Here is a 27,314-nt window from a genome sequence, read left to right as displayed (position 1 = left end):
GGGTCCTGGGATCAAGCCCCACATCGGGCTCCCTGCTCCGCGGGAGGCCTGCTTCTCCCTCTCCTACCCCCCCTGCTTGTGTTCCCTCTCTTGCTGTGTCTCTCTCTGTCACATAAATAAATAAAATCTTAAAAAAAGAAAAAGATGTGGTATATATACAATGAAATATTATTCAGCCATGAAAAAGAATTAAATCTTGCCATATGCAATGATGTGGATGGAACTATAGTATAATTGTAAGCAAAATAAGTCAATCAGAGAAAGACAAATACCATATGATTTCACTCATATGTGAAATTTAAGAAAACAAACAAATAAGCAAAGGGAAAAAATAAGAGGGAGAGAGAAAGAGAGACAAATCAAGAAACAGACTCTTAATTATAGAGAACAAACTGATGGTTACCAGAGGGAGGTGGGAAGAGGACTGGTGAAATAGGTGATGGGGATTAAGGACTGCACTTGCCTGGGTGGCTCAATTGGTTGAGCATCTGACTCTTGATTTTGGCTCAGGTCATGATCTCAGGGTGGTGAGATCAAGCCCCACATGGGGTTCCATGCTCTTTGGGGAGTCTGCTTGAGATTCTCCCCCTCTCCCTTTCTTTCTGTCCCTCCCCCTCTCTCTCTCCCTCTCTCAAATAAATAAATCTTAAAAAAAAAAAAAAAGGGAGGGGCGCCTGGGTGGCTCAGTCGTTGGGCGTCTGCCTTCGGCTCAGGTCATGATCCCAGGGTCCTGGGATCGAGCCCCACATCGGGCTCTCTGCTTGGCGGAGAGCCTGCTTCTCCCTCTCCCACTACCCCCTGCTTGTGTTCCCTCTCTCGCTGTGTCTCTCTCTGTCAAATAAATAAATAAAATCTTTAAAAAAAAAAAAAAAAAGGCAGTGCTCTTGTCATGATGAGCACAGGGTGATGAATGGAACTGTTGAATCATTATATTGTACACTTGAAACTAATATAACACTGTATGTTAACCAACTGGAATTCAAATAAAAACTTAAAATAAAAAAATAATAATAATATGGGGCACCTAGGTGGCTCAGTTAGTTAAGCGTCTGACTCTTGATTTTGGCTCAGGTCATGATCTCAGGGTCCTGGGATCCAGCCCTGCATCAGGCTACGTGCTCAGTGCAGAGTCTGTTTGTCCCACTTCCTCTGCTCCTCCCCCCCCATCTCCCTCTCTCTCAAATAAATAAAATCTAAAAAATTAAGTTAAATTATATTTTAAAATAATAAAAAGAAAAAGAAATAAAAGGAATAGAGCAAACTATTTTTAAGAAGTTTTATTTCTTTCCCCTTCCTGCTATGACATATTTTGACCTCTAATGCTACGTTTAGGCCAGAAAATACCCTATAGTACGTGGGTTCTGACCTGCATTTTAAACTGAGAACAAACATCCCATCCACCCTCCAAAAACCAAACCAGCCCTGACAACTGATTAAAAAAAAAAAAAAGGCATCTTCACCACTGGAAATATTGCCACCATGCTTGAACCTCCCAACAGTCACTTAAAAAGCAGCAATGACAAAGGATGAAGGAGAAAGAGTAAACATGTTGCAGGTATCCTATGGGCCAAGCACTGTGTAAGGCACATACATTATTGCAGTGTTTCCCCAAATACAGTCACAAGAATGCTATGTCTGAATGCTGTGCATCCCCTCATATACCAGATTCATATGTTGAAATCCTAACCCTCAAAGATGATGGTGTTAAGAGGTGGGGCCTTTGGGAGGTGGTGAGGTCATGAGGGTGGAGCCTCACGAATGGGATTAATGCCCTGATGATAGAGACCCCACAGAGCTCCCTAGCCACTTCCACCATGTGAGGGCTCAGTGAGAAGGCTCTGGCCATGAACCACGAAGCAACCTCTCACCAGCCACGTACTGAATCTGCTGGCCCCTGATCTTGGACTTTCCAGCCTCCAGAACTATGAGAAATAAATTTATTTTCTCATAAAAAGTAAAGTTTATAAGCTCTGAGGTATTCTGTTATAGCAGCCTGAATAGACTAAGACAAGAGACCATGGAGAATATAATTTTAAGGGTTCCTAGACCCAGTATTAAATAACATTGAATCACATGGTGAACAGTTCATCCCTTTCCCATCTTTCTAATTACATCAAGGGAAAGTCTCAAGTGGGTGCTAGCATGTCTTTAACGCCTCTCTACCACTTGCTAATCTCTCCCTCCAACAAAGAATGAATAAGCCTTAGACTCAGCCCTGGCAGGCTACAGTTCTAGTTAGAATTTTAATGACATTCATTTTTTTTACCCCATGATTCTTTAAATGGTTTCCTTTTTTTATAGAACAAGAGAAGCTAGTCTGCTTCTACATGATAAAAGTTAATTTTAAAATAAATTTTAAATATGTAATTAAAGAGCAGTATCATGTTATTAATAGTGTAAGTGGCAAAATCATGCACATAGTACTCAAATGGCTAAATTTCAGGAAGTATGGAGTTATTTCTTTTATCCTAATAGCAACCCTATGAGGTAAATGCCGTTTTTAGCTCTAGTTTACATATTGGAACCTATGACGCAGACAGGAAAAGTGACCCAGCCAAAGTCACACAGGCCTCTTCAACCCAGTTCTACCTAGCTGCAAAATGTGAAATCTCACCATGCTGACTGATGACGATGTCTGCTTCCAGAATCGAAGTTTTCAACCTGGGAAAGCTTCCTGTGCATCTCTTAAGAAGGCTCCAGTGACTGCTGGCTTTAGAAATTAGCTTCCACATGTATGGCTGACCCTCACCTGCAAAGTTAGGGCAAGCACTAAATTCCCTCTCTGAGCCTCCTGCAGCTTCTCCTCCCACAGCATCAGCTATAGAGAGGCAGAGTGGTACTAGAACCTGATGTTGCATTGTAAATTAATCTCTTAGATCATGAATGCGGAGTCCCCGGGATGACAGTGCTGTTCCAGGGAAGACAGCCTTTGGTGCTCAGGTATTCAGCACATTCTGAAACTTCCCTGAGCAGGACAGTTCATTCCTCTGCCCCCACCTAGCCTGGCCCAGCCATTTAGATTGCCTACCTGCTGGCCTTTCTAGCTGCTCTGCTTCAGTCTTCGTTGCTGCTTGGCAGAACCGGCCTTATCTGTACATTGATGAGTCATGCTTTCTGTACATTTCAATGTTTTATCCCTGCGGGGAAGATTCTGGTAAGTACCTTCACTCTCACTGCTCTTAATACCCCATGTCTCCCTCTTAGGACTATTTCTGAGGCTCTTAAAGAAAATTGAACTTTTCAGCAGTTGGAATGCAGTGGTTGGGAAAAAAAAAAAAAAGAAAGAAAGAAGAAAGGCTCCAGGATGGGGGGCAATGTTCTCATGATAATCTGGCTAGAAAGAATATTCAAACCTTCTCTCATCTTCTAATTTGACAACCCGAGTATGTGTTCTAGGTGCTATACAGTGTATGAGAATTCCTGGCATCTGAAATTACACAAATTAGAGGAAAATGGTATTTGGTAACTTCTTACTCACACGATGCCAACAAGTTACTTTTAATGTCTCTTGTGGAGCCAATTGTCAATTATGCAGGGAGTGGCATGAGACTAAGAGTTAGCAAGGTTGCCTTTGTGTTCCAGTTGTAATACAGTGTGTGACCATGGGCACCTCACTTAACTTCCCTGGACCTCAATTCTCTCATCCGTAAAATGCAGGAATTGGATGGAATCATCTCTGTGGGTATCACAATTCTCAAACACTAGGTAATCGTGTGGGCACTTTGCTCTCTCCAGGCCATGGATTTCCCATGTGTAAAATGAGCTAATTAAGCTCTGACCACTTCACACAGGTAATGATGAGGATTAAAATAAAATGGTGTACATGGCTATATTTGTTAAAAGTAAAGTTCTATCAATTTTGAAGTTTTACTGTACTGAAAACAAAGATCACTGGCTGAGCAATGCATGACCTTTCGTTGCTAGCAACAGAATCCTAACTTAAAAAGGGAGATTTTTTTTTTTTTTGAGAAGTACTCCTCACCTTGGTACGTAGCCCTATCTAGACTATCTTTATGGGTTTTTTTATTTCCAAAAATTGTAGTAAGAACACTTAACTTGAGATCTCCCCTTTTAAAAAAATTTTAAGTGTATAATACAATACTTTTAACTATAGGCATGACGTTAAAGGTAAGATTTCAAAAGAACTTATTCATCTTGCATAACTGAAACCTTATGCCCCTTGAGCAGCAACTCTCCAATCCCCCTCCCCTAGTCCCTGGCAATCGCCATTCGATTCTCTGCTTCCATGAGTTTGGCTATTTTAGATACTTAATGGAAGTGAAATCAGGTAGTATTTATCTTTCTGTGACTGGCTTATCTCACTCAGTATAAGGTCCTCAAGGTTTATCTATGTTGTCACATACGACAGGATTCCCTTTTTTTCTAAGGCTGGATAATATTTCACGGTGTGTATATACTACATATTCTTTATCCATTAACCCATAGACATTTAGGCTGTGGCCACATCTTGGTGATTATGCTGCTATGGGCATGGGAGTGAGGAGATACTCAAGGGCTCACTGGGAAACAGGGAGCCATAGATCTGAGAATGGGCAGAAAACAAGAATCACAACAATGGCCCCAAAGCAATTGAGTCCTGCCAGACAGTCCTCTTGGAGACGAATAAAATCCAAACTCTTCTCCTGCCCTTGTTTCACTCATTCAAGATTCTGAGCCCCAGAAGACAGAATCTATTGGCCAAGTTTAGGATGCCTGCCCTCCCACCCCTGACAGTCCTGAGTCAGAGGATCTGACCCCTTCAGCTTCCATAAATGAGCAGCAAGCGCCTGAATTTGCTCTCTTTCTGAGACCACACCAGGCAGAGAGATCACTCTCCAAAAGGAAATCAAGACCTGCGGGGAAGAGGAATAAGATTCTGCACAGCTCCTGAATATGAAACAACTACCGCCCAGAGATTACTTAAATGCTCAAATTATCACATGTCACCCACTGATTACTTTTTGCCATTACATGTTTCCCTGCCTGATAGGAGAAAGATAGTTTGGTGAGAGTGGTTTTCTTTCTTTCCTCCATCTCCCCTCTCTCCTCCTCTCCCCTCCCCCACTCCACCCACTCTGTCTGGCCCTCTACCCCTCTTTCCTTTCTCTTCTCCAACTCACTCCTGTTGGGTAAGGTGACAGGAGCAAAGTGAGTCTGAAAGGATACTCGAGTCTCCTGGGTCTCTGTGAACCAGAGAGAAAAGACTGTTTGTCCCATGCTTCAACCTCCTGGTCAATTACACTGCCCTCAAGCTGCCACACAGGTGCACCCACACAAGACACATATACAGACACACATACATGTGTGTGCATCATGTGTGCACACACAAACACATATATGCATATACACGTGTACACACACACACACACTGCCCTCACCCTCGCCTCCCTCTTCTTCTCAGGTAAAGGCCCTGTTTCCTTCACCTCATCCTCAGTCATTCTTCACCTCTTGATGAAATTTGCCCATGTGCAACTTGGACCCTTTCTTCCCCCACTGGGCTGCCGGGGAGAGAGAGGCATGTAACTGTGAATATCCTCTTCCTGCTCTGTGGCAGTCCCTGACCTCGACAGGTCAGTAGCAAGCAACAAAAGACTTTATCCAAATTCTGTGAGAACTGATGTGCCCCTCAAAGAACTGTAATGAATGCTCGTTGCAAGGAGCGCTGGCATGGATGGATTCTCAGCAGCTCAACAAGACATCCTCAACCACAAACCATGCACGTGGAGTAAAACAAACACGCAGAGAAACGCAATGCTACAGTTCTTATTAGAAAGCAAACAAGAGCCTGCAGACAAAGACAAACTGGTCAAAGCTCTAGCAAAACTGGCCAAGGTCAGTGGAGAGTCAAGGGAAATGTCAGGTACTATTTTGACAGCCTAATAGCAGGGAAGGAATTGTCTTCTACAACAATTTCCGAGGCTGAATTTATAAAGAACTGCAACACCACCAGAAGGTGTTGGTTTTGACAATAGTTTGTAATAACGTACGTGCCCAAGACACAGTACACAAGATATTTTTTTCCTATTATTTTACTACGAGAATTTTCAAGGATACATGAAAACTGAAAGAATTTTACAGTGAAAACTCATTTACCCATGACCTAGATTCTACTATTAACATCTCTTTGGGTTAACACATACCTATCCATTCTTCTGTCTACCCATCAATCCATCTGATTTTTGGGACACTTCATAGTTAGTGGCACGCAATAGTACACTTCACCTCAAAGCTTCAGCATGCACACCACTAACCAGGATTCAGTATTTGTTTATGGTGCATATACAGAGTATATTTGATGTAAAAAATAAGACACAGGGGTTAAGGAGAGGGAGGGATGAATGGGTGAGGCACAGAGGGATTTTTAGGTCAGCGAAAATACTCTTTGTGATGCTGTCATGGTGGATACATGTTCTTACACATCTGTCCAAACCCACAGAATGTACAACACCAAGAGTGAACCCTATTGCTGGGGCGCCTGGGTGGCTCAGTTGTTAAGCGTCTGCCTTTGGCTCAGGTCATGATCCCAGGGTCCTGGGATCGAGCCCCGCATCAGGCTCCCTGCTCAGCAGGAGGCCTGCTTCTCCCGCTCCCACTACCCCTGCTTGTGTTCCCTTTCTCGCTCTCTGTCAAATAAATAAATAAACTCTTAAAAAAAAAAAAAAGTGAACCCTATTGTAAACTAGGGACTCTTGGGTGATAATGATGCATCAGTGTAGGTTCCTCCATTATGACAAATGTACAACTCTGATGGGAGACATTGATAATGACAGGATCTATGAATGTGTGGGGGCAGAAGTTATATGGGAAATCTCTGTACCTTCTATTCAATTTTGCTGTAATCCTAAAAATATTCTAAAAATTAAAGTCTATTTTTTCTTTATTTTTTTATAAATAAAGTCTATCTTTTAATTAAATAGATAACTGAAAATAAAATAAAATATATGACCTATCTCTAACAGAGGATTAGCAAACTGGCATCCCACAGGCTGAACTCAGCTTGCAGACATGAGTTGGTTTTGCCTGCCCAGCATCTATTCTCATTCCTCCTTTTACAGAATCCCATGTTTCCTTTGAATAGATGGTCCACCTCCTCTGGTAGTCCATGTGGTTTGGGAAGAACTCTTGGCTCCATCACTGGGCCCATGAGCCCCACCTGGCCAATCAATGCAGTTCTGGTTGGCTACAGAAATTCAATTCAATGGTGAGTTTAGTGGAGATGGGCACATGGGTCCAGTTGGTCCATTGAGAGCCTTCCCCAGGACTCACGCTGAAATTCCCTCTCAACTCAGGTTACTAATCCAATAGGATAAATCCAGGGATGCTGGCGTCCATTGTTTTTATGATGTTGTAAGAAGCTGCTTAAGAATGCAGCTAATCCAAAGCAAAGCAGAGCCCATAGGTAAAAAGGGGCAGGTAATTTTTGCTCCTGGATCCAGCCAGGCCTAAAGTCCAGCAAACTTTTGAATTTTTTGGTTATAAGGGCTAGCACATTCCTTTTTAAAAACTAAATAGTTTGAACTTTTTTCTATCAATTTCAATAAAAAAAAGAGTCCTGGTGATTATAGTTACTATGGATTCACACCCAAGTCTGGGCTCAAGGTCTCAATTGTTAAGGTAGACTACATACACTGCAATTAGATTCTGAAGATTCAAAGAAGAGGGAAACTTACCCTGCCCACGAGGTGGTCTGAATCCAGGAAGTAGAGTTAACGAGTAACCCTCGAGTAGGGACACAATGTGGTAAGCAATGGAGAAGATGGGTGTCAGTGTAGGGAAGTACAGGGGACTTGGAAAAGCTTGGAGGATGAGGTGACCCTTAAGAGGAGCCTTGTAAAGCGAGGAGAAACCAGAGGACAAGTTACACTCTTATGGGAGGCAGGGGCACAGAGTGGGGCAGCAGAGTGGTCCTAGGGAGCTCCAAGCCCCTTTCACCAACCTTCCCATCCAGAACAATCTCAGTCATAATCACTGTGTGTGTCTCTCTCCCTATCAATCTGTCTATTCATCCATCCTCTCTATGCCTCTGTCCACATCTCTGTCTCTGTCTCTTTCTTTTCCTGTCTGTCTCTGTGTGTGTGTCTCTCTCTGTCTGTGTCTCTCTCTCCCTTCCCTTCTTTCTTTTTTTTTTTTTTTTTTTAAAGGTTTTATTTATTTATTTGAGAGAGAGAGAATGAGAGACAGAGAGCATGAGAGGGAGGAGGGTCAGAGGGAGTAGCAGACTCTCTGCCGAGCAGGGAGCCCGATGCGGGACTCGATCCCGGGACTCCAGGATCATGACCTGAGCCGAAGGCAGTCGCTTAACCAACTGAGCCACCCAGGCGCCCTCCCTTCCCTTCTTTCTACCTCCCTCTCTTCATGCACTCACTCCCTAGCTTCCGGGATGCAGTCCACTCCATCATCAATACCACCCTAGTCCAAGCCACCATCATTTCGCACATGTCCAACCTAACAGCCTCATAACTTGTCTTCCCACCTCTGCTCCTGCTTCCCTTCCATCAATCCTCCACCTCCCTGACAAAGCAAATGTTTTAAAATGCAAATCTAATCGTGGCACTCCCCTGCTTAAAACTAGGGATAAGACCAAACTCCTTGACACAGCCTGCAAGGCCCTTCCCATTCTCCAACCACATTCAGCTCCATGCACCACCCCCCACTCACTCTACCCCAGCCTCCCTGGTCTTCCAGTTCTTCAAAGAGTCCTTCTCTATCCCACCCCAGGGCCTTTGCATTTGCTCTTTCCTCTGATCTGGGATGCTCCCCTCACCCTTAGCCCCACATCCCTTTACCTAATTAACCCTTACTCATCCTTCACTTTTCATCTCAGGTTCAAATATCACTTCCTGAGAGAAGCCTTCCCTGATTGCCAGACTACATCAGATCTCACTCGTACATGTTTTCTCATTCCTTTGACTTTTTCTTTTTTTTTTTTTTAACGATCTTATTTATTTATTTGACAGAGACAGAGAGAGAACAAGCAGGGGGAGCAGCAGGCAGAGGGAGAGGGAGAAGCAAGCTCACCGCTGAACAGGGAACCCAATGTGGGGCTCGATCCCAGGACCCTGGGATCATGACCTGAGCCAAAGGCAGACCCTTAACCGACTGAGCCATCCAGGCACCCCCCTTTTGACTTTTTCTTGATAGCACTTATCCAAGTTTAGAATTGTGTGTGTGTGTATCAGATGAATTGATTCATGCCTATGTCTTGCACTTAAGATTCAGGAAATCAGAGACCATGTCAACTTCTTAAAACAACTGTATACCCAGAACTCAGTAAGTGGCTAGCACACACTTCCAGTTTGTTACAGTCCCCACCACTCCCTTTTGCATTCCCAACTCTAAGTTGTGTTAGTTACAATTTATGTTTGTGCTGCCATTTTTCCTAGAGAAAAGAATTATTCCTTTAGACCACTGCCTCCATCAAAGGGTAGAGAAATGGAGGCTAGACCAAGAGGGCCAAGTGTTTCCAGGAAAATGGGAGACAGCATATTTCTTTATGGAAGTAAAGAATGTACAATAAATAGTTCTGTCTCTCTCCTGTACTGCCCTAAAATTCTTAATTTTTGAACAAGAGGCCCTGTATTTTCATTTTTGCATTAGGCCCTGCAATGATGCAGCAAGTCCTGATCAACACACATTAAATGTTCAGTGAAAGTCTGTTGAAAGAATGAATAAGTGAATGAATTTAGCTAACCACAGTTGATGCTCATCTTACAGAGTCAGTCAAGTGGCTCAGCCCTTGAGCAAAATTAAACAGACTTTGTTGTTGACTCAATGTGTCCCTTCCCAGGACTAAAAGCCTCACCTAGGACCTTAAAGTTCTCATCTAACCCATCCACTTCCCAGGAAACTTTGATCTTGACAGGCTTCCAAGGTTCTCCATGGAGCCAGCAGAGTACCCCACCCAATTCCCCCATTCTCCAGATCACAGTCTGCACTGTTTCCACCTCTCTACTTCCTCTCGTCCCGTTCAACATCTCCAAAACAAGGCATACCTGGTTTCTTTCATCCCCATTGTACAGATGGGGAAATAGAGGCTCAGAAAAAAATAATGTCCATCAAGATTCCCCATGCACAATATATGTTAAGAAAGGAAAAAAAAAGAAGAAGAATGTAGCAGGAGGGGAAGAATGAAGGGGGGAAATTGGAGGGGGAGAACCATGAGAGACGATGGACTCTGAAAAACAAACTGAGGGTTCTAGAGGGGAGGGGGGTGGGAGGATGGGTTAGCCTGGTGATGGGTATTGAGGAGGGCACGTTCTGCATGGAGCACTGGGTGTTATGCACAAACAATGAATCATGGAACACTATATCTAAAACTAATGATGTAATGTATGGGGATTAACATAACAATAAAAAAATTTAAAAAAAAAAGATTCCCCATGCAGCCCTGTTCCCCTGCCCAGCCAAGTTTCTAGTTTTATAAAGAGTTTCTAACTAGATCCCCAGAATCCAAACCACAAAAATTATTTTTAGAGTGGCTAGTCAGACATGATAATTACATGCTAAATCTAAGACTATGCCCCCCAACCCTCACAGCCACCCACATTCTGACACTCTGGTCTGCAAAGACAAGCAAAGATAAACTCATCTCCCCTTGCCCTACATGTCTTAGGTCAGTGGGTGCTGGGGCCTTCCATTCTTTCAATGTTTATTGAGAGTCTGGAATATGCAGGCACAGTACAGAAGCTGGTGATGCAACTGTGAACAAAACAGACAAAAGGCCCTGCCTCTCTAAGAGGGGAAACAGATAAATAAACTAATTAAATAGACTGTATACGGTATGACCATGGTGCTGAGCACTATGGACAAAAGTTAAGCAGGAGAAGGGCAGAGGAAATAAGCATTTTGTAGGGTAGTAGTGGAGATTTCAATTTTAAACAGGATTGTTTGGGAAAGACTTGAAGAAGGTGAAGAGGCGGGTTAATACGGCTTTCCGGAGCAAGAGCACTCCAGACAGAGGGAATAGCCAGTGCAAAAGCCCTGAGGCATTATCCTTGATTCACAATGTTGAGAGGTCCCTGAATAGACTGGGGAGCTTAGTCAAACCACATACACTCCCCCTCTTAGCCCCCGCTTCTCATCTCAGTTTGGATGCCTGCAGACAAATCTAATCTATAGGGTTTTGAACCATTATTTATTGAACCTCTGCAATGATACTGCTTTATTTATCAACACAGTGGAGTTTTTGTTTTGTTTTTGTTCGGGGTAGTCACATTTAAATGAGAGAGTTCACAACAAAATTTCAATATCCAACTTGGCTTGGAATATCAGACCTGTGCTCGCTAGGCCCACATGACTCTTTGTAATAATCTGTCCATTTGGGGGGCACAAGCCTCTCTGTTCACCACAGACCCAGCTAGACTCAGCAGATCCCTCCCTTATGCAGACTGCCTGGCCCTGGCTGCGTTGGAGTTTGCTACCACCCCCACCCCCAATGCCTGCCTTGGGGAGCCCCTAACAATGATGGGGAATGGACACATGCCCCTTGTTGAGCATGAAAAGCAGGGATCTCCTCCATCTTAGGAGACCTGAAAGAGGCTGGGGAAAGCCCATCCAGTTCTTTCTCCCCAGGAATGGGTGTAGGGGGGCCGGGGGCAGAACAGAGAGGGGTCCTGGGATTCTCTGAGCTATCACATGCTCTTGCATTGATTGGCAGCAGCTACAGCCAGCCCCTGGAAATGCCTCTCCTCCATATTTCTACAGAATCTAATTCTCACACATGCTGTCTTGAGCCCCAGATTTCTCTCCCTACCCAAATCTGTTGTGGCCTCTAGAAGAGCTGCACTAGGAACTCTCCACCCTCCTACACTGAGGAAAAAGGGGGGTGCCTATTCACCCCAACTCTCCAAGATTGCCTAGGTCCCACCTGCTGACCTCTCCTATACTTCACACAACTCTCAAACTAGACCACCCCTAAATGATGCCCACATGGGTTTGTGTGTGTCTGGGATGTCATGTGAGTGTGGTCTTTGTGCATGTTGATAAGGGTGCTCCTGTGTTTTCACATGCCTGGGTGAGAGATGAGAGGGCCTCCGCTGCCCTCCTGAGTGAGCCCACATGACTGGGTATTGTGTGTCTTTGTGTGAGCGTGGGGGAGTGTGTGTGTGAATGGTTGCAACATTCTTATTCCTGACAGAAGGTCTCAGTGTGGCGGGCTTCTCTTAGCCAGCCTGCAACCCCTTCAAAGGCACTCCATTCAGGGACAGTCCACCTCTGGCCTTCCCCAGAATCAACACACGCACTGAGACGCATGTACACTTCCTTTCAGGCGCAGCTCCTCTGGCCCGGGAGAACCGACGACCCTTGAGCATCCTCGCTCCGACAGCTTCCTCTTCCCCCCATGTACTAGGTGGAGAATCCTCTATATGGAGATGGACTCGGAGCACTGGCAAGGAGGAAGAGAAGTGGCTAGGAGGTGAGTTGAGAAAGGCAAACTGAGGACACGTTGGAGGAGTATGGAGCCGCTGCGGGAGAAGCAGGTCCCACCCACACCACGCCCCTCCCGCACTGGGTGGAGAAGGGGTAGCCAATTCCCACCTGGGTCTTCCTCTGGGGTTCCCAGGTCTCACTCCTCTCCTCTCCTGAAACTGGAGCTGTAAGAAGCAGCTGGGACCCCCCTCCTCCCATGCATACATACACACACACACACACACACACACCCTCCCATCATCCGCGTCCAGGCAGTTGCTGATTGGCTGCGGGGAGCAGCGTCCCAGCTTCCCGTCTCCGAGGCGGGAGCCGAGCAGGTCCGAGGTGGGAGGTGCACTAACCGGCTCTGGGAGCCCCTCCCGAGTCCCTGCACCCAGCGCCCTGTGCCCTACGCGAGGGCCGTGCCAGGACTCCAGGCAGGCAGGTGCGGAGCGAGCAGAGGGGACCACGGCCAAGGGTAGAAGCAAGTCCAGCGGGAAGAGAGGCGCTGCTGCTCCAGCTGCTGCCTCCGCCGCTGCCACCACCGAGCCGGCGTCCAGAGCGGGGCTGGCAGGCTGGGCGTGGAGACTAGGGGAACGAGGGGCGAGCTCATGGAGCACACGCACGCCCACCTCGTAGCCAACAGCTCGCTGTCTTGGTCCCCTGGCTCGGTCTGCGGCTTGGGCTTCGTGCCCGTGGTCTACTACAGTCTCTTGCTGTGCCTCGGTTTACCAGGTGAGGAGCGTGCGGGAGAGGGAGGAAGCCAGGAGCCCCAAGTGCGGAGCAACCCTGCGCAGAGCCCCCAGGCCTCGATATCCTCACCTTGCGATCCCTCGCGCTCCCTCTGAAAAAGTTTAAGCCTTAAGGGCAACTGCGGACATTTCCAGACTGGGGGAAAGGAAGTTGCTGTGGCCTGGCGGGGACTCTCCTGTGTGTGTGTGTGTGTGTGTGTGTGTGTGTGTGTGTGTGTCACGAGCGTGCGTGGCAGCTGATGGGCATGGTGTGAGTGTGCGCGTGGATTCGAGTATTTGCATGCGCATCTGAAGGGATCCGCGTCCCTGAGGGTGCCCAGTGGGGTCTGTGTATGTGACCTGACCGCACCTGCCAACAGATGGTTTAGTGGGGGCTTTACTTCTCCCGTCGCCCCCCACGTCCACCTCAGCCCGAGGAAACCTCTGCCCCTGTGCCCCACCACTGTCCCCGCCTGATTCCAGGTGAAGCAGGAGACTGATGCCCAGCACACTTTCTCTAGGGCCGCTGGGATAGAGCAAGGGATGAGCCCCTGTGACCCCTAAGCAAAGAAAGGGTCTCCAGGCAGGCTAAGAAGGGTCAGGGTGGCTCTGGGACCATGCTTTGACCAGGGCAAGGATCCAGAGACACACACGGAATGCTGAGACCGCCACTTCAGGGGGTCACAGTCTCCTTGAGGACATGCCTTGCCCCCTGGCTTTGCTTCCCTATCTACCCACCCTGGGCAGCTGACGACTGCTGCGGATGTCTAGCTGGTCCCACATCTTAACGTCCTCTCCAAAGTGTGGCTGAGACTGGTGCTGAATTCCTGAAGAGAGCTGAGCTGCTGGGGGCTGGGGGGTGCTTGCTATTTGTGAGAGAGGGGGAGGGGTTTCCTGGGGTTCCAGCTTGAGATAAACCCTTCTTCCAGATAGTCCCTGAGACAGTCTGTGTGCAGAAAGATTCCTAAAGATCACTTGCAGGGAGATGAGAGAGGGACAAAAGGAAGCACAAAGAAAAAAATCCATGTACAGCCTAGAATCACAGCATCATCCACCCTGTCATTCCGCATCCCAGGATCCTGGGAACTTGAGAGCTGGATTTGAGAGGCTTGCTGAGATTTCCTTTTCAAAACATTCAACTTGGTGGTCAGGGGCCCTGATAAGGTTGTTTAAATACATGCCCCCTCCCAAATTTTGTTAGGCACAGAAAAGCATAAGTTTACAATCACTGAACCTCTCTCCCAGCAAGTGATGAGGTTTTTATTACTAACTAATCGTTCTGGCTGCCCTGGGAGACGCTCAACCTCTGATTCGCCCTGCTGGGGCAGCGCACATGTCCTGTAATTACCTTGAGCAGGAATTGATTTCAGTCCAGTCCCCACCTCCCCCTGTCAGCCCTCCTGAGCCTCTCCCAGAGCTCTCTTAAGGTGAGTGAGTTTTTGAGAAGGTTGGTTATTGGTGACACTTGCTGAACCAGAAAAGTGACAGGGCCCCTTTTCCCTTCAGCTCTCACATCAGAATTAGTCTGACCCCTCCACCTTCACCCCTCCATCTCCTCTGCTGACTAAAGTAGCCACTCTCTCAGGCTTTTCTTCTGAAAACCCTTTAAGGGACAGAGACATAAAGACAAGGGGAGGCTCCAAGGGTCCAGAGCAGGAACATGAAGATGAGCAGAACAGGGGACAAATCAGACCTTCAAACACCTCAAGGTGGAAGACAAGGTACCTCACTTCTCCACAGCATAACTCCTATGCCAGCTAAGGGCCTTTCTGACCCATAGCATTGGCACCTATTGTGTGCCAGACAGTGCTAGGCACAGGCTCATCAAGGCTGAGCCCAGGATTTGGAGACTTAAAGGAGGGAGGGATCGGGATGAGAACTTGGAACGCACTGATGAGTACTAAGAGTTGTGGCCACCTACTGTGTGCCAAGTGCTAAAGAGGTGCCTAAGGGACTCAGGGATCCCTAAGGTACAGTCCCTGAGTTCAAGGAGCTCGCAAGTAGAGTTTGTGGTAGATGCAGAAGGACCAAGCATTCTGGAAAAGGATGACTGAAGAGGCCAGGCTTTCAGGAAGACCATGGGCTGATAATGGTTTTGTTAATGGCTTGCAAAGTGGTTCAAAAGTAAAATCCTTAAGTCATTCTCTTAGAACCATAAGGGCAGACAAGTATGCCCAGGTAACTAAGAATGCAGACTACAGAATGAAGCTGGGTATTAACATGTGGACCTTCTGTGACTCTATGCCTCTGTTTCCACATCTGTAAAATAGGCATTAGGACAGCAACTGGAACTGGAATGATAACTCCTGGAATGATGGTGAGAAATAAAAATGTTGATGGAGATGATGGTGCAAGTTAAGCACTCAGCTCAGGGCCTGACGCACCACACACTGATTACCGCTGTGGTGCGGCAGTTGTGGTCATCATGAAGCTGATTTGGTTGTGAGGGGGGGGGGGCTGCTTGGCATGTGAGCCAGAGAAGGGGCTGGGAGCCACAGGAAAAGCACTTAGCTCAGCGCCTTACTCCTCCTGCTGAGCTCACTACAGTATTCCCCTTCCCCTTCCCCCCTCCCCACCAGCCACCAGCAATTAGCAAACCCTCATTACCCTGCTACTGACCGGGATGCACAGCTATGCTGGGTGTGAAGTAACAGACCACAGGGCTTGGTAATATTGTTGAAAACTGAGATTTTAATTGAATCACTTTTCCTGGCAGTGGACTCACCCCATTTCCAAATTCTCACAGGGATGGTTGAAAACATGGGTGGGAACCAAGGGGTGGATGGGGAGTGGCTCAGTGTTTGGCAATAGGGGAGCCATTAACTAGGAGAAAGCACAGATGTTTCTTACCACCTTCAGTCTCCAGACTGAAAGGAAGAGCTTAGGAAAAGCATGTGGTCCAATACCCTGCCTCTAGGAATGGCCCCAGACAGTCTAACTTAATTGGTCTGGAATGGGTCCCAGGGGGTCCTAATGTGAAGTATGGGCAGTTAAGAACTCTTTAAGAACTTAAGAACTCTTAAGAATCTGCCACTTAAGAACTCTTAACTTTCTGTACCATAATTTTCCCCACCTATAAAATTAGGGTAACAGCAGTATCTACTTACCCACACAGATAGTGTATATTAAATAAGATTGTCTATATAAAATGGCTTAGCACAGTGTCTGGACTGAGGAAAGCACTTATTAATGCCTTCTCCACACTGGATCTTTTTGTATGTTAAATACTTAGATTATTGTACTTAATCCCCACCACATCCCTGTGACCTGTACGTGTCTCTGAACCCATTTTACAGATGAGCAAACTGAGATTCAGAGAAGTGGAGCATCTTGTCTATAGTCACACAGTCAAGCCAGTGTGCAAACACCTGCTCTTTCAATTGCACCATACTGCCTTCATTATTATAAAAGGAAGTTCTTTTAACTAACCTCAGTCCTTCATGCTATGTGCTCAATGGAAAAAATTGGTGTCCCAGCTATCCCTAAAACTCTGTCTCTTTTCTCTTCCTTTTAAGTAAGCAAGATGTTTCTAACCTTTCAAAATGCATACAATAAGCCAGCCAAGCTAACAAGGTAGAGTTGGGGACACTGATGGGGCCAACTAGGACAAGACAGTGAAAAGCAGAAGGCAGTGCAGGAGGAAGAGATGAGCCTGATGCGTGGGGGGAAGACAGAGGCAGAGAAGACAGGTGAGCCTGGCTGATAAGGAAGGAGCAGCGCAAAATTAAACTGAGATTTGAAAGATATTTTTTAAATTTTACTTTCTAAAAGGCACCAGGGATGTTAAAGGAGACAAGGTAAGGAACATGATAGTCTGAAACCACACACCACCCAGCTGATAGGAGTATTTCTGCAACTGCCAAAAGGGGAGCCAGTAACTAGAAGAAAGCACAGGTTAATACCTGTCTGTGAGGGTTGGTGCGAGATGGAGATGATGAGTCTGTCACCTGGCAGTAGTCAGTGCTGTGACACACAGTAGTTACAGTTACTATTAACCAGGGGTGGGAAAATGGTGACCAGTAAGATGGACTGAACACTCCAGATGTGTTCTCATTCACCTGTAAACATCTTTCAAGAAAATCTAGTAAACAGGTTCAGAGTATAAGGTCTGGCGATAGACCTCTGGGGTCTGAGTCCTGGCTTTGCTACTTATAAGCTATGTGACCTTAGGTAAGTGACTTTAACTACTCTGTGCCTCACTTTCCCATCTGTAAAATGGGATGATGGTAATAATGGCACATACCTCGCAGAGTTGCTGTGAGTCTTCGGTGGGTTATTCATTTAACACACTGCCTGCCACACAGTAAGCACTCTGTAAGTCATTTTTTTCATCATTTAAAAATTAAGGAAAAATTCTCAACTTATTTTATGACACCTGTTTTACCCTAATGCCAAAACCAGACATTATAAGAAGACTACTGACCAATATTCCCCATGAACACAGACACACACAAAAAAAATCCTCAACAAAATATTACCAAATCTAACTCAGGAATATATAAGAATGATAATAAACCAAGACAAACTTGGGTTTATTCCAGGAATCCAAGGCTGGTTCAACATTTGAAAATCATCAGTGTGATCTACCATATTAAAAAAAACTAAAAAAGGAAATCCATATGATCTTCTCAATAGAGGCAAAAAAAAAAAAACTATTTGACAAAATTCAACATCCATTCATGATAAAAACTTATCAAACTAGGAATATAGAGAGAACTTCTTTAACCATCAATAAGTAACCTATAGCTAAGATCACATTTAATGATGAAAGATGGAATGTTTTCCCTCTAAGATCTGGAGCAAGGCAAGGATATCTGCTCTTGCTACTCTGATTCAACAGCATACTGGAAGTCCTAGCTGGGCAAGAAAAAGAAATAAAAGGTAGACTGGAAGGAAGAAATTAAACTGTTTCTATTCACAGATGATATAATTGCCTTCAGAGAAAATCACAAATACTCCACCAAAAAAAGTTCCTAAGAACTAATAAGTGAGTTCAGCATGTTTGTAGGACACATTGTTAATTTCCAATAACCCATTATATTTCTATATACTAGCAATGAACAATTTGAAACTAAAAATTGGAATTAAAAAAAATAGATTTCCAAGTTCCCTTGAAACACCAGAAGAACTAACATTAGGTTCATATTCCCAGAAGGCTGGCTGTGGCTGAGGAATAGGCTGCTTTCCTATGCAGCTGCTTTTGTGTGGTGCGTGCATGTGTGTATGTGTGTGTGTGTGTGTGTGCACATTATATAAGTAATGACATTCATATTATTCAAAAACTTAAAAATATAAAAAGGCACACATTGCAAAATCTCCCTACCATCCCTTTCCCCTACTCACCAGTTCCCAAATCCATCCCATCACCACCACCACACAGGTAACTGGTTCATCAGTATCTTGATTTCTTTTTGTTCTTTCAGAGTATTTTAGTGGATATACAAGCAAGTATGAATAGAGAATTTCAACTCTTCTTTTTTTTTTTACTCTCCTCAAAATGAGCACATTGTACACACTGTCCTCCGTCTTGCTCTTTTTCACTTATTATATTAATCATCCATAATGGTATATTGAAGCTTTTTCATTCTTTTATGAAGCTGCATAGTATTCCATTGTATATTTGTACCATAATTTATTTAATGGCTGCCCCTTTCAAAAGCACATGGGCACTCTAATGTCAAAGTCCCTACACGCTGCACTGAACTGTCCTCTGTAACCTGTATGGCTCCTCTTTATGCACATTGGGCCTTGGATCCCTGTTATAACAGTGGGAGAAAGAGCACTGCATGAGGAGCCCTGGATTCCAGGCTTGGCTCTGGCAATAATTCACTGTGTGGGTCTGTCAAACACCTGGGGGAGCCGGGTTCTGCTTATATAGCTCAGTTGGAAACATGGCCCATAGATGGAAACAAGCACAGACCAATGAAGTAGCTATGCTGGAGGCTGGCTGGGCTGGCCTTGGGCTGGGGTCCAGACCAGTAGCTTTTGTCCTTGCCCCTGCGTGATTTCTGTAGTTATCCCATGTGTCATTTCTGCTTTTGAGGTTGAGTATAAAAGGCACTGCATTGGAACTGAATGGACATGGATTTGGATCCTCTGTCTTACCCTTGTTTGCTGTGTGATCTCAGATATGATACTCCACCTCTGAGCCTCCGTTTTCATTTGTAAGAAAGCAGTCAGCCAAGTTCAGCAGTTAAGCAAGGGATCTCTAATGTCAAAGTGCCTGGGTTTGAATTCTAGCTCCCCTACCTGCTAGTCTGTGACCTTGGGCAAATTTCTCACCTTCTCTGTGTCTCATACTCATCAGTGAGATGGGATCATAATAATACCTATCTCATAGGGTTGTTGTGATGATCGAATGAAATTGTAAAAATGTGTAGCACCATTCTTGGCACAGGTGTGCTCTCAAATAGAGTTAAGAGGTCAGTAAATGTTATTAATCTTCCGTGCCTTGCATTGTTGTGATGGTAATCCAAAATAAAATATGCAAAGGCTTCTCACAATCCCTTGAACATTGTGGGAGCTCAATAAATAGTAGGTAGCATTGTTTTTATTGTCTGACATGTCAACAAGCTTTGTAAATCCCCTGAAGCCACAAATAACTTTATATATAGGTCTTTTCCATAACTGCACAATTCCACTCAAAGTGCACCCACCAGGAATGAAACTCTTTGCCCTGGAAAACTAGGAATGAATTACCCAATAAGCAATCAATTCCATCATAAGCCTAAGGAATTTGTACCTCTCAGAGAGTTGCCTGTGGTTCAGTGAAACCTCCAGAAATACTGTCAGTCCAGAACATGAAACCTTCTTCAGCTAAAGTTGATAAAGGTCTGACAAGCACCCAGCAAAGACTGCCCTGCATGCTGCAGCCAGGACCATGAACAGAAGCAAGGTGGGGAGGTGAACACAGACCCTGTCACTGAACCTCCATGTGATCTGAACTATGTGGGCAATGCTGATAGGGAATGCCAGCCCTGCAGAGGGTGCCTGAAATGCTGGGGGAAGGGGAGGGCAGGTATCTCGAATTCAAATACCTGCTAGGAGCAGTCAGATAGTGTAAATGCACACAGCGGCCCAGTTTTAAAGAAATGCTTCACTTACCCAAAGAATCATGCTTCCCTGCCGTTTTTCTGAAAGCATGTGGCTCTTTTGGTCTCTCTAATTTTCCCTCAGTGATAGAGACATATGTACCAAAACCACTGCACTTTCCTCTTAACAACTACTAGCGCTTATGTTGCACTTAACTATGTGCTAGGGATGCTTCAAAACATTTTACAGGCACTAACTCATTTAATTCCCCAAATGACCCTCTGATGCATGTACAGTTATCATGCCCATTTTTCAGATGAGAATGTTGAGATACCCACAGTCACATAGCTAGAAATTGACAGTGATACTCGGTACTGCTGTCCAGCTTTATCGTAAGAGAATGGCAGCCCACACACAATGACAGCTGACAACTGACACTTGGGCTAGGTCATAAGAGATGGGGATGACAGACAATAGGGAGGAGTGGGGACTGGGGGAGGTTAGAAAGTACCACCACCACTCAGCTCTCCAGCCAATCCAGTGTTGCCAAATTCTTCCAAAAATCTAGGAATCCAGATTTTTATGTGAAATATCCCAATGTTTCAATGTTGGCAACTAATTCAAAAAATTTTAAAAACACTATGCGAGCCAGCACTGCATGAGCCAAACCAAACATATCTGCAGGCTTGATACAGCCCACCAGGCTGCCAATTCACAAACTCCAAAGTGGGTAAAACTTCAAGAAGCACCAAGAAATGCCAAGGGGGTCACAGTGGGTGGAGAATAAAAACAAGATGTTAGGGGGAGGAGCAAGAAATAAAGGAGATGGAGACCCAAATAAATATGTGGCTAAATAAAAAAAGCACGCCAACTCAGGAAACCAGGGATTTGGCGTGACTGGAAGAAAGAGCTCCAAGTAGTACCACAAACTGCATGTTAATGATGTCCTGGAACACAAATCCACATTTTTTTTTTTTTTTTTTTTTGTAAATGGAAGAGCCCTTAAAACCTGACAGCATGGTGGATTAGGATGTGGGCTCATGGTCCCCACTGACCTGGATTCAAATTCCAGCCTCATGACTTCCTGTTGGTGGGGCTCTGGCAAGTTGCTTGAACCTCTCTAAGCATCAGTGTTCCTCTCTGCAGAATGGGTATAACAGTGCCTTTTTCACAGGGTATATGATATGGACAAAATGAAGCAATGCATGGCTAGCAGGGTCCCCAGTGTCTGCCACTCCATGGCTGCTATTCTATGATGAGAGCAAGCACCATCATTTTATAACAAGAGGAAACTGAGACTTTACCCAAAGTCGCAGAGCTAGGAATGGCAATGTCTAAACCAGAACTTACTTTCCCAACTCTCCCTTTTTATAAAATCACACTGCTAGTGGTCTCTTGAGGAAGCAAAGTGATAGGAGGAATAAAGCAGAAACAGGCTGTGGAATTTCAGAGTTCAGACTAATCATCCAGATTCGGGGGGGGGGGGTTGTTGCTGTTGTTTTATGTGCGATTATTTTAGGTGGCACAAGGCTACATCATTATTAAATCCCTTTTCAGTTTTCTCAATCCTTCTGATTCTATCAAAGGGAAAGTCTCATCTTGGTGCTAGTATCTTTAACACCTCTTCATGTGTGCTAAATCTCCCTTTATAACAGACACAGATCAGGCCTAGGGCTCAGTATCTAGCTAAAATGTAATGTCACCCTTGTATTGTCATTGTATTTATTTTTAAGACTATCTTCTGTTTACAGCAGGGAGGTGGGTCTGTGATTCAGGGTTGCCCTATTTCCATGCTGCCCAATAAGTAATCCCCAGCTGCATGTGGCTATAGGGCACTTGACATTTAACTAGCACAACTCGGGAACTGATTTTTTTTATCTGGTTTCATTTCAATTAATTTACAATTAAGCCTTGATATTTGATTCAGTTATTGGAAAATAACTGTATACTTGGAACAATTTGGGTATGTGAATCTGGTCTTTTCAACTGTGTATTTTATGACATCTAAACAAAGATCGAAGATTTCCACTGAAAGATTTAGCATCCATAGAGAAATGTGCTCAAAATGTAAAATACATGCCAGACTTTGGACATTTAGTATGAAAAAAAATTAAACATCTCATTAATAATTTATATTGATTACATTTTGGATGAACACAGTTAAATAAAACATATTGTTAAAATTAATTTCACCTGTTTCTTATTTTCTTAATGTGGCTGCTAGAAAAACTGAGATTGCATATGTGGCTCACATTCCATTTATATTGTACAGCAGTATTTTTTAATTTTTTTTAAAGATTTTATTTATTTGTCAGAGAGGAAGCAAGCAAGCACAAGCAGGGGGAACAGCAGGCAGAGGGAGAAGCAGACTCCCCACTGAGCAAGGAGCCCGATGCAGGACTTGATCCCAGGACACTGGGATCATGACCTAAGCTGAAGGCAGACGCTTAACTGACTGAACTACCCAGGCATCCCTGGACAGCAGTACTATATAAGGTATAAATTCAGGGGGGGAAATGCAAATCACTTTAAAACAAAATGTTAGGTGGCGCCTGGGTGGCTCAGTCGTTAAGCGTCTGCCTTCGGCTCAGGTCATGATCCCAGGGTCCTGGGATCGAGTCCCACATCGGGCTCCCTGCTCCGCGGGAAGTCTGCTTCTCCCTCTCCCACTCCCCCCGCTTGTGTTCCCTCTCTCACTGTGTCTCTCTCTGTCAAATAAATAAACAAAATCTTTAAAACAAAATATTAAGTAAATAATAGTACAGGGAACACAAGAATATGGCAAAAATCATAATGCTGGTGGGCCAATCACTACAATCTGGGGAGCCCTGATCTAGTACAATGCTCTTAATACAGAGACTGAGGCCCTAGAGAGGACAAGGAATTTCCACCAAGGTTATACAGCTAATCAGGTGTGACCTTGACCCCAAATCTTTTAGATTCTGAATCCAGTGTGCTTTGACCATTGCAATACAGATAAACCTGCCGTCTCTACCCCACCAAGGGAAATGTAAGGAAGGAAAGGTCGGGGTGTGGGGAGGATGTGGTTACCTTAGATCCTGGTGAGATTCAAAGTGAGGGAACTTCTCTGTATGGATAAGCCAGGATCTTTGCTTTTCTATCAAGTGGAGGCTGAATGACTTGGGCTTCTCTTGAGTAAAGGTTATAACCAGCTGAACTACATTGAGAGTTGGGACTCTGAACCCAAATACGTTTTCATTTTGCCCATGGCAAAAAAGAATGAGACAAGAAACCAGAAAGTGCAATTGGACAACTGCATCTGCATTTATTGATTCACTTACCCATCCATCCATCCATCCATCCATCAATGTGCCTGGCACTACCAAGTACCAGGCACTGTGCTAGGCTCAAAGCAAGCCTAAAAAGACCCACTCCCTGTCTGCGTGCTCATATGCATACACATGGGGAAGATGAGCATGATCACAAACCTGAATAAATGTAGTCACATGTGAAAGAACATGAAGGAGAGGCACATGGTGATGGGAGAGCTTTTCATGGGGGGACTTGCCCAATGGGGAAGCCAAGGAAAGCTCCCTCAAGAGGAACAACTGGAACCTGAAGGCTGAGGAAGGCAAGAATGGAAGGAAGAAGCAAGGGGGATAGGCTTTGCAATGACTCTTAGGCAAGAGGGGACTGGTGCCACATATCGGAACAGAAAGAGGGTGAGTCTGGAAGGCCAAAAGGCAGCCTGAGGACAGGAGGAGAACAGGGCATGAGGTGCAGAGGAAACAGGAAGCCAGAGCTTTGTAGAAACCACACAAAGTAACCCTGATTTGGGACAACACATTTTACAGTGTTGGCTCCTTTTGACTTCTGGTATTCACCAGTAACTTCTTTTCTTTCCCCCCTCATTTGCCAGAATGTTTAGCAGTTTAAGACCTGGGGCAATTGCTTTTCCCCCAAAGACATTTCTTACCGTTTTCAGCTAAGTGCAGCAAAAACTATCAGCCATATCACTTCACAGGAGGGACTCTCCACAGACCCACACACAGCAACACACCACACACACACGGACATACAAAGATGTATGCACACACAAAGACACAGAGATGTGTGCACACACAGACTTATGCACATACACACACAGGCACATGTGTATGACATACACCCAGAGGGAGACACACACACAGACATGCACGTGCACACACGCACACACGGACATACAGAGATGTATGCACACACATACAGAGACGTGTGCACAAACACACAGACACACACATAGACACACATGCACAGACACAAACAGACATGCACAGACATACACCCACAGGGAGACACGCACACACACGTGCACACGCACACACATACACACTCCTCCCACAGTCAAAGGTATAGAATGGCCTGGTGATTCTGTTCTGGCTGCAGCTGTCTGCTTTTAGCATTTCTGGCCTCACCACCATGGTTCAGCTCCACAGAGCTGCTGACAAGAACCATCATCTGCCTCTTGAACAAAAAGCAGCAGCTTTCCTGGAAGGTGGCAGAATGGAGCAGTGATTGGAGAAAGAACTCAAGAGGGAGCAATGCCATGAAGAGGGTAGGGATGGGCATTCCTTAAAGGAATCACAGGCCCACACTCTTGACCTTCACAGAGCCTGGTCCCCATATCATTTCTGCCCTCCACACCCAGGACCCTTCCAGAACACCACCTGTCCTGGCCAGAAGGCATCAGGAAGGTAATGCTGACTTAGGAATTAGGCATATCTGGGGGTTCAGTCCCAGCACTGCAACTCTGCTAGCTGTGAGGTCATGAGCAGGTAATTTACCTTTCTTGGAGCCTCAGTTCCCTCATCCGAGAATGGGGGTGATAACACCAACTTTATTCACTTAGCACATATATGTGGCACCCCTTTCATATGCCAGGCACCCATGTAGGCACTGAAGGAAAAACAAAGAATGCCTGCACAGGTATACATTCTACTGGGGAGACAAGCGGTAAACAAGTGAACAGATGCATAAACGACACTCTTTGAGATACTGATAATGCTGTCAGGAAAACAGCATGGTAAGGCAATAGGAAGCTACATCAGTTGGGTGGTCAGGAAAGGGCTCTCCAAAGAGCTGATGTCTGCACTGAGAACTGGAACGATGGGAAGGAACTGGCCACAGGAAGCACAGGGGAAGGGCATGCCAGCAGAGGGACGCGCAAGGGTAAAAGCTCGGAAGTGGGAATGAGCTGGAGCGAAGGCAGACTTGTGTGGCTGGAGTACAATGAGCAAGAGGGAGAGTATCAGGAGATGAGGGGAAGAGGTGGACACAGGCTGGACTGTGGGGGCCTTCTGGTCCACAGTAAGGAATCTGGAGTTCACTCTAAGTGTTGAGAGAAGAGATGGGAGACTTTTAAGGAGCTGACATGACCTAATCTGAGTTTTTCAAAGGTCTTTCTGGCTGCTGTGGAAAAAACAGACGGAAGGTGGTTTAGGAGGGAAGCCGCAAGAAGCAGCAGCTGTTGCAGTGTGAACGATCTCTGGGCTCCGGTAGGACAGAGTGAGAAATACCTGTAGAGTGTCCAACGCAGTGCCTGGCACACAGTAGGAGTGTGGGTCAAGGGTCATGTTCAGAGCCTCTCCAGTCCTACTCCTACCATCCACCATCACCTCGGTGTCCAAGTAAAACAGCGTCAGACAAGTGAAATGAGCAAACTAACAACGTCCTCAGACATCAAGGACGTCTGTGCCTGGCTCTCCAGGCACCGTGGAAAGCGCCCGCAGCACAACAAAGCTACCATCTTGGTTGTGGCAGTGGGCAAGTCCTGCTAATGATCCAGCTGTCAGTTGCAAGAGCCCTGAACAGAGAGAAAGCAAGGGTCTGGACAAGAAGAAAAGGGTCACCTTCAGCACTGTCATTTGACAAATGAACAGGATTGAGTTCTGGCCAGCACGGTAGAGGGACACTGTCATTGTGACTGCATTCAATTCTAATGACCCAGGGTACAGCAGGAAGAAGGGAGTGATGCCCCAAAGACGGAGGTGGAGACTCCAAGGACATCCTGAAAATGGGCAGAGAGAGCTCATGGAAGAGGGAAGAAAATGGTGGTTGCCTCTTGGATCTCCTCAGAGTTAGACCTTCTAGCCAGAAGAGGATGGCTCTGGGAAGTAAGAAGACTTTTTTCTTTTTTTTTTCCTTAATCACTGTCAGTACTGAATGCTTTCCTCAAAATGCTAGTCAAATGCATGCTGCTGGTTAACATCCTTCTCAACTACCCTCATATAACCTCCTGAAGAGGCCTGGACTGGGGGTCATAGCCAGTCAACAGCCGACAACCAACCAGAAAGTCAGACCCCACAGAATGTGAAAGAAGCCTGTTGAAAGTTTCTTAAAAAGCAGCACCTCGCCTATTAACATTCAGAGGCAATCTCATAAAAATTCAGTTTTCTCATGAGTCTTGGAAAATTTTAAAGGCTAGAAAAACTGAGCTCTCCCTGTCATCAAGTGCCTAGAACCAAGTAGCCATAGCCTCCTTTAGATGGCTTTTGTGCTATCCAGCTCACCACAGTCCCCACCTTTTCCTATTGTACCCCCAGCACAGATTTTTATATAGATATATACCTGGCCTGCTTCTCTCACTTATGTTCCCTGCCTTGCTCCTATAGGATTTTAAATTTACTGTGTTATTGCCTTCCTCAAATTTGACTATGTATATCAGACACACACACACACACACACACACACACACACAATATCCATTTATACTATCACACTTTTAGCCTCATCTACTCTTTCCAACCACACTAAATGTGAGCACTGAATGCTCTCCTGCAAAAAGGGAAGTTGGTGAAAACCTGGATTTGAGATCCATTGGACTTTCCAGCTGTGTGCAGTTAACATCCCTGAATGTCAATTCCCATATCTGTAAAATTAGGCTAAGAGTGTCCCCCTTGTTGAGAGGAATACACGAGACAACGTACCTGGCACTCGACAGGTGCTTAATAAATAGAAGAGTTTTTTTCTTAGGACTGACAAGGATTTCCTATCAGATCCCCACCTGGGCTCCTTAGGCTGTGTTAAGGATCAGGCTCCATTTCATGAGGCCCTACTTATGCCAGGAGTTCTAGGGGATAGGATGCGGGAAAGACAAACATGAACATAACATGGCCCTGCCCTTAAAGAACTTACACTCTAGTT

At 45.3% G+C, this 27,314-nt stretch overlaps 1 protein-coding gene across 1 annotated transcript in view; it reads left to right on the top strand.

Moving 5' to 3' along the window:
* Nucleotides 1-13,019: 13,019 nt before the first annotated feature.
* The window catches only part of LOC116628038 (probable G-protein coupled receptor 139), a 38,966-nt gene continuing 24,671 nt past the window's right edge, over nucleotides 13,020-27,314 (top strand). Inside the window, exon 1 of the mRNA XM_032398084.1 lies at nucleotides 13,020-13,143. Within this exon, the coding sequence (XP_032253975.1) occupies nucleotides 13,020-13,143 (124 nt within the window). The remainder of the gene's footprint in view (nucleotides 13,144-27,314) is intronic.

The sequence above is a fragment of the Phoca vitulina genome, unplaced genomic scaffold (genome assembly GCF_004348235.1).
Source record: "Phoca vitulina isolate PV1807 unplaced genomic scaffold, GSC_HSeal_1.0 scaffold109, whole genome shotgun sequence".
Classification (NCBI taxonomy): domain Eukaryota; kingdom Metazoa; phylum Chordata; class Mammalia; order Carnivora; family Phocidae; genus Phoca; species Phoca vitulina.
The sequence above is the reverse complement of the archived record's forward strand: the minus strand, read 5'-3'. Positions and strand labels throughout refer to the sequence as shown.